Source organism: Prionailurus viverrinus, chromosome D2 (genome assembly GCF_022837055.1).
Source record: "Prionailurus viverrinus isolate Anna chromosome D2, UM_Priviv_1.0, whole genome shotgun sequence".
NCBI lineage: Eukaryota > Metazoa > Chordata > Mammalia > Carnivora > Felidae > Prionailurus > Prionailurus viverrinus.
In genome coordinates, this window is record NC_062571.1 from 47,764,290 (window position 1) to 47,775,128 (window position 10,839).

The 10,839-nt window shown below is 50.3% G+C and overlaps 1 protein-coding gene across 5 annotated transcripts in view; it reads right to left on the reverse strand.

The window, feature by feature from the left end:
• The window catches only part of DRGX (dorsal root ganglia homeobox), a 45,022-nt gene extending 34,489 nt beyond the window's left edge, over positions 1-10,533 (reverse strand). For 3 of the 5 annotated variants that reach the window (XR_007145420.1, XM_047825854.1, XM_047825852.1), the window contains exons 1-4: positions 10,246-10,397; positions 7,373-7,488; positions 3,207-3,307; positions 2,193-2,294 (exon numbers count right to left, since the gene is read on the reverse strand). Coding sequence is in view for 4 of the 5 variants with exons in the window: in XM_047825854.1 (XP_047681810.1) it covers positions 2,193-2,294; positions 3,207-3,307; positions 7,373-7,406 (237 nt within the window). In the remaining variant the exon portion in view is untranslated. Of the gene's footprint in view, positions 1-2,192; positions 2,295-3,206; positions 3,308-7,372; positions 7,489-10,245; positions 10,398-10,456 lie in introns of those variants that run through there. The other 2 variants (XM_047825853.1, XM_047825855.1) reach the window with 2 other exon arrangements.
• Between the last annotated feature and the right edge of the window lie 306 nt (positions 10,534-10,839).

Below are 10,839 nucleotides of genomic sequence, written 5' to 3' on the forward strand. Positions count from 1 at the left end.
GACCATGACCCAAACTCCTTGGGGGTAATAACAGTGGCCACCCCCAAGCACTGTTAGCACAGAGAGGCACGAAAAACACTGAGCACTGTGCCTGACACACAGCCATCAATCAGTCACTCAGTAAACATCAGGTAGCATTATCCCTGCCACCCTCAGGTTAGCAGGAGGCTTATGATTCACCTGCCTTAAGTGCCTTCTTAGAGACTGGTGTGGAAATCTTCAAGCTTTGCCAATCAGGACGGCATCTGCAGAAGGCTAGACTCATGGTAGCCAGGCAGACGGGGCCCAAGGTGTTCCCAGAGGTCAGTGAAATTCTGCTGCTCTTTACCCAGCAAAACCTCTTCCCTCCTCTCCTGGGGAACCATGCCTGGCTTTTAAAAAAAGCTTTGGCTAGACCTCCCTCCTCCTCCCCTGGGGGGGAAATCCTCTCCTCCTCCGCCTCACACTGGCCCAGAAGAGAGCCTGGGTCCCGGGGCTAAGCCCTCTGCCAGTCCACCCCACTTCTGAATTTTCATTCTCCTCTAACTGGGTTTCTTTCGTTTTTAATCGAGTTGGCTTTTAATTGCACATATCAGCAACCATTGAATAATGATTTTATCTATATTCTAAATTTAGGGCAGTTAAATGCAAAGCAAAATGCAGACACTTTCTTGTGTCTTAATTGAATGAAGGTCACAGCTATAACAACATTTAATTGAGCTATTTTTCATTATCATATTTTAATGACTTTGCACTGACAGTTCGCCTGCTTCTGAGGAAAGAGCATGATGGAGTCGTTTATTTCCCTATTTAGTTATTGTTTGACAACATCAGCTTCGATTAAGACCCTGCTTTATAGAACATTAATCATATTTGAATGAGCAAGGGGTATAAATGTAAACACATCTCCCTTCCCGCCACCGAGGCCCACGTCCCCACACGGAGGCTCACGAAACAAATACTTCACAGCCATTGTCTGTTTGCATAATAGCCAACAACAGCCGGCACAACAAATCCCCGCTTTAATTGTTACCACCCCTATCTCACCCTTGCACCTTTCAGGGAGAAGTTATGATCTTCCACTTCTGAATGCTCAATAATTGTGTCATTTATCTCAATTTGCAGTTCAGTCTTTAGGCAGCTATTGGCAAGCTGGCATTAAATAAAGAAGGGATAGACAACATCCTGGCCAAAGGAGATTTTCATTTCCAAATAATAATCAGTTTAATTTGCCCGCATATGACCAATGATTCATGTTCAGATTTAATAATCAGGATCACATAATCTGATTATAGGGGAAATAATTTGTTTACAACCCCCAATTTACTGCTCAGAATTCCATTATCTCTCTTCAGCCATTGGTTTTTAAGAGATACTAACATGACCCAGGGGAACCAAAAGCAAACTATTATATTTCCTACAATTAGATCTTTGCATAGTCTTAACCCCAAGCCCCTACATAAAAAAGAACAGAAACAGCATGGAGGAAACCCCATAAATAAAATGAATATATAATTGTGCCCAAAGAATAGCTCTCCCGGAGAGGCGGCGCTGCGAATCTGTTCCTCCCGCGCTCGGGCACATCTGCTGGGCTCAACGGGTTTGTGCACTTAAACATAATCACCGTGTGGCTTCCAGAAAGAAATCCTGCTTAGAGACGGCCACCGTGAGCCGTGCTCAGCTCTGAGGCAGCCCTTTCGCTGCTGCCGTTTAAAGATTTTTAAATTGCACACGTTCTTCGGATACACTTCGCTGAAAGAGTCCACGTCCAGGGGAAAAGTTGGACATGATGCAATTTCTGGAAAGCAGATCCTACCCTGTTCCCATCTGAAAACACAGTTCTCTGCAATTGACTGGCCTTACCCCAGAGCGGTCAGAGCTGCTTTGAGAATAGCATCTCAGCTCTTTTTTTTTTTTTTTTTTTTTTTTTTCCAAAGCAAGGAAATGGATGTGCATTGATGTAATTTAGTACCTTAGAGACGCGGACAAATTAGTGTAGAACATTATCACTAGTTAATTATGAATGACCGATTAATCAACCTAATCTAATATTCCACATTATGTTGATGTTATTAAAGTGCATCATGAAAATGACAGATAGTCTTCATTTGCTTTCTTTGGCCAAATGTGCACTCTGCAGTCATGATGTCAAAAAAAAAAAAAGTTTGCCAGTTTTAATATTAGAGAGTTAAATAATTAAAAAGAAGGTTTACCTGCACTCTGGCTTCTGTGAGGTTTATTTTCATGGCCAGCTCTTCTCTGGTGAAGACATCAGGGTAGTGTGTTTGGGCAAAAACTGCCTCAAGAGCTTCCAGCTGGTAACAGGCAAAAATATTTACCGGTGAGAGGCTGCGGCTAGGTGAGAGGAAGCAGATGCATAGTTCAAATTTGCTAGGAGCGGTGAGGAAGTGGTTTCAAGGATGAAATAGGGGAGGAGGAGGGAGAAGAGAGCTCTTCGAGAAGACGCCACAGAATTAAAATTTTAACCACGGATGACTGAGGAGCTAAGACTTACAACATCGGTGCTCCCCCAAGAAATAAGAATAAGAGGAGAAACACAAATATTCATTTGCTTTTCCATTTACATATCTTCATAGGAATCAAAGTCTAAGAGTGGCCTTACGAATCAGAGCAACCCACACAGCTTTCCCCATAAGACAGAGGAGAATAGAAACAACTAACAGAGGTCCTCACTGTGCCAGTCCCACAGAAACAAGCTAGAGGTATTTGGGTTACTTTCCTGACAGCTCCCAGTTTGCCCCAGGGGTGGCCCAGACCTAAGGGAAAGAGCCCAGGTCCAGGAAACACACTATGAGGGTCCCGGTTCTAGCCCTTCCGTTTATGGACAGCAATACCTTCTACAAATCAGACAACTTTGGGGGCCCCGGTCTTCCCATCTCTCTACTTGGAATAAGAATGTCCTACCTGCATTTCTCAAAGGGTGATTTCAAGGTTCAAATGATATTGCTGATGCGGAAACGTTCCCCAAACTACCAACGTCAGGCACATGTGAGCGATCATTATTACCGATTCACTTACTGCCTGGCGTCGTGAAGTCCAAATCACCTGCCCTCTCCCCAGACAGATTTCTTGACACATAGAGTGTTCAAGAACGATCCAGTTACCATAGTTGGCTTTATTTTCAAACACAAAGGAGAGCTGCTCAAACTCTGGGTTTTTTGGAGGCAGGAAGTAGCCGACTCTCAGAAAGGGAACGCCATCATTACCTGCTGAAGAGTAAATGTCGTCCGGTTCCGGCGCTGTTTTCTGCGCAGAAACCCATCATCGAAATCTCCTGGAGAGTGGTTGCCAAAGGGTGCAGTGCCTACTGGGAGCAAACTGAATCAGCCTGAGCAGAGGACCTCCCTGTTCTCACACCAACCCCGGACACACCTGCTCTATTCGGAGGCACCTCCAGGCATAGTCCCGTCTGTCCCAGAGCGTCTTTCTCTGCTGCTCTCATGAAGGCCCCTTCTTTTCTACTCTCTCCTGCTCTCTCCCTCTCCCAATAACCTTTGACTTCAGGCCCAACTATGCCTATTTCATAGGGCGGATGGCAACCTTACTCCCCCCGGGATGGCCAAATCGCCTTCTTGTCAAATTCCGGACTCTGTGCCAGGAAAAATCACTGGCTTGAGGCAGAGCCTTCACCTGCCCTCTGGTTTCCAGCTGCACCTCTGTCCACTGTGTTTTTATCTCATCCCCTACCTACCTCTGACTCTTTCATAGAAGCCTCAACGGCTCCCTATTGCTTACCTGTTAGTTAACTTTCCCTTGTTTCTATAAACAACAAAGCTTAACAGCTGGGGGCGGGGGAGGAAAGAAAACACCAAGAGCTTTCACTGCACGTTTCTCCTAGAACTTCAGGACACGAGGAGGTAAGAAGTTTATAAATGAATATTAATTACCGTTGGTCACAGCTCATCAGCACCATAGTGGATCTGTTATATTGATGTCAATTAACAAGAGGTCTGCACCAATAGCTACTGTCCTGAATTCCAAGCAGGCTTAGACACGGCCACTCTCTCCCCTCTCCCCAGGCTCATAAAGGACCCACTGCTCTCCACTTCCCTGAAAAGAAAGGCGTCCTGTCCACCGTCCTCCCCAGCAACCTCCCAAGCCAGAACAGAGTTTGGCCCCAAACATGCATTCACATCATTTTCCAAATATGCACCATGTGCTCAACAGTCTACAATGGCCTCTTAGAAAAACAAATGAGCAAGTTCCCATTAGCCAGTGCATGCTGTACCTGCCATGGGCTCTGGTCTCAGAATCACTGCGTGTTTGGCATTAGCAGCCGGCAAGCCACACAGGCAACCTCCCTCAGAAAGACCTGAGTCCCAAAGAAGCAAGGTTCTCCGGGCTCTTTAAAATTCTATCTACTAACAGGGGTCCCTCCTACTTATTATCCTGCTCTACAGTGCCACACACATCCTTTGCCATAATACCCCATGCTTCCCTGAAGCCTTCTGTTCCATCTTCTTGTCCAAACTGCACTCTTCCTAAAAACCCTAGTTACAAATATTTCTCTCCTCTCCCCTCATTGGAAACTTCAAAAGGACAGCCTCAAAGCAGTCTTATTTCCAGTATTTTGTGTGAAACCAAACTGTCTCCTTTTGAAACAAAGCACTTGATTGGCGAGGACAGAATGCAGACTCTGAGATGCTCCAATCGTTATCTGCCTCAGCCTTCTAACTTACACCTGCAGGTCCTAAATTGTTTCACAATGCATACACATAATATCTGTAGGTGAAACATCATATGTCAAATTGGATCCTAAAAAAGACTGATGGTCCATCAAATGAATAAAAACAAACAGAAAAGAGGAAAACCTTTGAAGAAACTTTTTACTTAAAAATAAGTAGACGTGTTGATAACACTATGAAAATGTTAAACCTTGCCGATAATTAAACAAAACAGAACAATGAACTGCTATGTTCACCATTCTGGCAAACATAAGATGCATAATGTTACCCAGTACAGTTAACGGTATAATAAAATGTGTGTGTTCATTAACTATTTGTAGGAGCATTAATTGGTGCAGCCTTATTAGAGGGGTAATTTGACAATACTCATCAAAAATTTAAGGGCACATACACATATTTAATCTGTGAATAAGTGTTCCAAAATAGAAAAAGAAGAACATTCCTGGCGACATGGCAATAAGGGGGAAAAAAAAAACTACTGGAAACAGCCAAAGTTCCCATCATTACAACATATAATGGAATATTACACAGCTGTTTAAAAGAAATCAGTAGATCTGTATATATTGACATGGAATAATCCCCAAAATATAGGTTACAAAGTAAAAAAAAAAAAAAAAAGCAAAGCCCCAAATGATACGGCAATATGATCTCAACACAAATAAAGCATAACATATGGGGGGGGGTGTTTTTCATGAAGGAATCATAAGAAACCAACAATAGAGAGTATCTTTAGAAAAGAGGTGGAAGGAGGATTTCACTTTTGAATGCAGTTTTCTCTTCTATTTGAATTTCCTTAGCAGGTATATGCAGTACTTTTTAATTCAATATCAGTAGAATCCCAGAAGTGAGATCATGAGTCATGCCTTGCTTTCTCCTTTATGCCTCTCTAGATTAATAAGAAATGAAAATTAAAAAGCTGAGAGCCTGAGCGAGATGTCATATTCCAAAGGTCGGTTCTTGGCCTTTCTATCTGCCGCAGATCACCTCCTCCCCAGCAACATTAGACTAACATACAACACCACTTTCTGCAAAACTGGCTCAGAAAGACATCTTCAAAGGGACAAAAAAGGTTCTTAAAGACACGCCTCCTTTTCTCCTGGTCGTAGAATCAGCACTGAGGTGGGATGTGCCTCCGGTGAGGTGGGAAGGAAGGGTGAGCAGCATACAGCTCAGTGCACGGAAGCCATGATAAGGCCGGGCCACGACCCTCCTTAAGTGACTTCTGCAACCCACCCTGCGGACAGGGCTTCCCTTAATTATCCAAGCAGCCCACCACCTGCTAAATACCCAAATCTTTGCCTTCCCCTTTTTAACCAGAAGAGTAGGCTGCGATATGTCAGTCTGTTCAAATCCCCCCTCCGGACCTGGGGTACAATGTCAGGGAGTGCACCTTTTAACCTCTTCATAAAGCAGATCGGCGTGGGTCCTTGGAGATTAAAGGACATGAAACGTAGGCAAGTGTCTGGTCTCTCCTTCTTAGGAATGCTGACCCGAGCTAGCAGAGCTTAAACACTGATCCTTAGCCTCCGTTAGAAAATTCTACTGAATTCTTAAAAGCTTCCACGGTTAAGACAAAACAAACTTTCTGAAATCCCCGTGCATGTTGGCCAACTGAGGCTCAGCTACTGCTCTAGGTAACTGGAGAAAAGGCGGACTAGTGTCCTCGGATGTCTCCGGGTCCCTCAGTGCCTCACCACCTCTGCCCTCCCCCATGCCTCCCTCAACATCCTGGCCTCCAACATTCTCCCACCCTACAAATAAATCATAGGAGTAGGTTGTCAAAGCCTGGCCTGGTATTGTTCCCAGTTAGAAAAGTTCTAATAGTGCATGGCTGAGACTCTTGTTCTGAGGAAGATGCTGTTAAAAGGCCAGAATGTGTGGCTTTGCATTTGTCTGACGCCGGCTCTTGGGGGTCCCCCAGGCCCTGTGTGGGGGCACCAGAGAGCCAAGCTGTCCCCTTCTCACAAACCTACTTCCACCTAACAATCCAGTGCAGAGACCACACAAGGGATCCTGAGGCAAAATTTCTTCTAAGGCCTGGAGACCCTCAAAGTCTCAAACCCTGGCCATGGGGCTCCCCCTGGGAGTGGGGAGTGGTTGGCATCTGGGATCAGGAAATCCAGTGAGTCACAGGGAGGAGCCAAGCCAGGACACTCGAGGGGTGCGGGGGTGCACAAGGCCACCTAGATCCAGAGAGCCACGGTGGACCAGGACAGACGTTACAGCTTCCCGGAGCAGCACTGCCCTGTGCTCCAAGTGGGAGCAAACTACTATGGGTCGGGCTCAGGGTCCATGTCAGACGATGCGGGCCAACTCCCTAGTCTACCTTGGCTTTTCTGGATGTTTGCAAAACACCGTGAAAGATTGATGCGGCCCCCAGGGCGGGGGAGACCCGATTAGAGGCGTGACACCAGCATCTGTGCTGGGAGGACCGGCGGGTCCCTGCTGTGCCAATAGCCCGAGGGGCAGACTGGCCCAGGCGGGGAGGGAGGTGGGAGGCAGGTGGTGACAGGGCGGAAGGCTGGAGTGGGATGTAGGGAGGAGGCCAGGGGCTCCCGTATCCAACGCCCAGCGGCTGCGACCCTAGCGGAGCGGGAACCCAACCACCCACCTGCCACACCGCCACTCTGGCCCTTTCTGGCCAGCACCAGCCGTTCGGAGCGGCCGCAGGCGCGGCGCTTACTCACCCTCTAGCTGTGGCGGACAGTGGAAATAAAACATCCCCGACGGCCGGATCAGCTGGACGGTGGGGCCCGGGGAGAGTAACCGCTGGACAGACAAGGGGCGCGTAGCTCCGGCCTGGCTGCAAGGCAAGCATCGATAGAATCTAAGTCTCACTCTGCCCGCGCCCCGGACTGGCCCTAGTGCGCACTGGGCGTCCTCCTCCTGGAAACCACCCTTCCCCCCCTTAACGCCCTAAGTCCACTGTGGGGACTGGAGGGGACGTGGCAGCCCCACCTCAAGCCCGGTCCCCTTGGGACAGCCCCTCCGTTTGGGTCCACCTCCCGGACAGCCATGCCCCCACCTCGGCCCCAACACCAAACCCGGGAAATCTGGCTTCCGGCTCTCAGGGGTCCCCCCCGCCCCCGCTCAAGCTTTGCACCCAGGCCACCGCAGCCGGGTCCAGCGAACGCGCCAGGGCATCGGAGCGAGCTGCAGCCCTGGCCAGGAAGGCAGCCGAGCCCCAAGGCCGGACGCGCGGGGCCGGGTGAGTGGGTCGGGAGCCGCGCGTACCTCAGCGGGCTGCGGGCGAGGAAGGCCGGAGCGTGACTGCCTCCCGTCCGCACGCTGGGCTCGGCTGGAAGCGGGCGGGGCTCGGCGCGGCTGGCGCCCGCAGGACCAGAAAAGTGACTCGGGAAGTGGCCAGATGTCTTGCTGTCTACAGCGCGCGCCGCGGCTCAGCACTCGCCTTTATAATCTCACGCATAATTGGCCTTAATCTGATTATTTCCAGCGCTGTCTACAGCGAGTAACTTGGATAGGTCTATTGGGCCTTACAAATGGCCCACGTGGTGTTAAAAAAAAAATCCATCATTTCTCAGCAAACATCAGAAATGTTTTCCTTCTTTTAAAAGAGGATAGAAACAACTAGCACTACCACCACCCCCAAAAAGGCATTATTTTCTGAACACTCCACCCACACCCACCCCGAGTCCCCTCTGACTCAAACCTTCTTTCTCCGTGAAAAGCTTGGATATGGGCTCGCCCTTGTCAGGCCTGGCGACTCCCGGGCTTCGAATTGACAAAGCGCTGCTAATTGTAGCCGCCGGATGGGTTTTTGGGGGGACTCTGCACACGGCTTCCCTTTCCAAGCGCCCGTACAAAAGGAAAGTTTGATTTTGTTCTCAGCAAGGGGTCCCTGAATTTATGTTCGCTTCTCCATGCAAATGATATGCGGTGGGACCCCTTCGCAATTACTTTTAAAATGCATTCGAGGCAGACACTCAGCGGAGAGAGACCGCCCTTCCCTCTGCCTGGGTGAAAATTAAACTCTAAAGTACCGGGCTGAAATTTTCAAGTCAGGGGCGCGGGATTGGATCAAATCACATAAACTGCAAAAAAAGCAAGTCTAATGGCGCATAATTGGTTCTGTAATAGCATTACACCAGGATAATAGCCCGTTACGGCCCCCTGCACTATTAAGTGCTTCCCTGGCGGAAAGCCTTTATGATATTAAAGGGGGAATATAATGATATTTTGGTTATTAAATGCGTGTAATTAATTTATGCACCACTGAAAATAAAGTTGGTATTATGACCCACTCAAGATGCATCAGAAGAGGCAAGTCAGACAACTGTTGATAAGTTTGGTGTCTGTGTTCCGTCTAGACTGCTGATTTTATTTTGGGACGATGGCTTCTTGGACAGACTGCATAAATTGAATATTTTATAAACATTCTAATGCTGCGTTCGGGAGCCCTGGCGAGGCGGTGGGTCGGGTCCCTGCACCGCCTGGGTTCCAGCCTTGATCTTAAAGACACAGCGCGTTGGAAACAAAAGGCCTGGCGACCCCACACATGGACACCCGCCGTGGGCAAGGCGAGCCAAGCTGAAAGGCAGCGAGTGCTGGGGCCCTGGGACTCCGGTGGACAACCCTTCGGAAAACCACTGGGAGGAAGACGCGGCAACGCTCCAGCGGAGGCAGTTTAGGGCCCAGGGCACTTCAGCGGCCCCTCCTGGGCTCGGCCCGCCCTGGCTCGAGGAGTCGGCCGCGCCACTAGGAAGAAACCGCTGGAAACTCTGGCTCAGTTCAGAACGGAGAGAGCCCCAGCGACAGCTCCGCCAGGGCCACTGACTCCGAGTCAGGCGGCCGGCTTCGGGGAACACGCCCAGAGGACCGGGAGGCGGGTGCGGTAGCCAGAGGGGCTGGCCGGGCAGCAGAGAGCGCCGTTGCCACTTCATCCAGAGAGGACTGGAGCCCCAAGAGCGGACCCTCCGTCAACCCAGGCCAAGAAGCTTGGCGCGCTATCTCTGTCACTTCCTGTGTCGCCCAGAGGACCCGGGCTCTCTGGAGACCTTTCAAAGAGCCTGAGGCTACCCTTGCGTGCCCGGGTTTGCCAAAAGCCCCCTCGGGCTCCCATCTGCCCTAGGCGGCAGCTCCCCGTCTGCGCGCCCTGTGAGCTCCAAGAGCCTGGTGCCCATGAAGCGAATTGAGGAAGGTATCCGCGAGGGCTTGGTCGAGATGCTCCAGGCGCACCTGAGTATCTGTGCGGGAACCCACGGCACCAGGCGCCCGGCGCCGCATTGGCCCCCAAAGCCAACAAAGTCCAAGCCCCAGTCTCAGCTTTCCATCCCTCATATCCGCCGAAGCAGATTCCTATCAAGGCCCAGAGAGGTCCCGGGGAAGTAGACAGGCTCATCCTGGCTGGGTCTGAGGGCAGCGCACTCCCCAGACCTCCTAGCCAGTCAGAACCCTGGACAGCGGCCCCAGACCTTCTGGGGCTGCGGGAGGGAAAAGAGACCAGTCCCGCGGGCCCCTCTGGGGCTCTGTGCTGCGCGGCAGTGGGACCCGCCCTGCAGGATCCCAGGCTTTGAGGGACCAATCCTCTCCCGGTTCAAACCTGCGGAAGTTACTTGCGACGCGCGCTCAGCGCTCAGAGAAGGGACCGAACTCTCGACTCCGCACCCCGCGCGCTGCTCCTGTCTCTCGGCTCCAGCCTGAAGCCGTCCGCGGCGCGTCGCTGCCTGACCATGGCCTTCGCAGCGTCCCCGACTCGAGCCTGGCCGTCTCCCCGGGGTGGACAAGTAGCCGGACTCCCGGAAAACACCCACCTCGCGCGGGGCTCGTAGCCAGCTCAGGACCCTCCGCCTCTCCTCGCCTCGCCTCTCCCAACGTTCCTCTCCCGGAGCCGCGAGGACGGCTCTTTTCTGTTGACAAAACAGCGAATAAACACACAGCCAAGCAACGTAGAAACGAAAGCCTACAACAAACTTTGATGACGCGAGTCCCCTTTTTCTTCCGATTGTCTCTGACACTCGGCCTTCGGAGGTGACCAATATGCATTCGCAACCGTCCCCCTCCCCCACCAAAAAGGGCGTTCGAAACGAAAAGGTTATTTTTCCTTAATTCTTGTGCGGTAAAATGTATTTTTCAATTAACCAAATTCACCGATCTGTCCCGCTTGGACACTCTGATAATTTACAGCCTAAAAGTG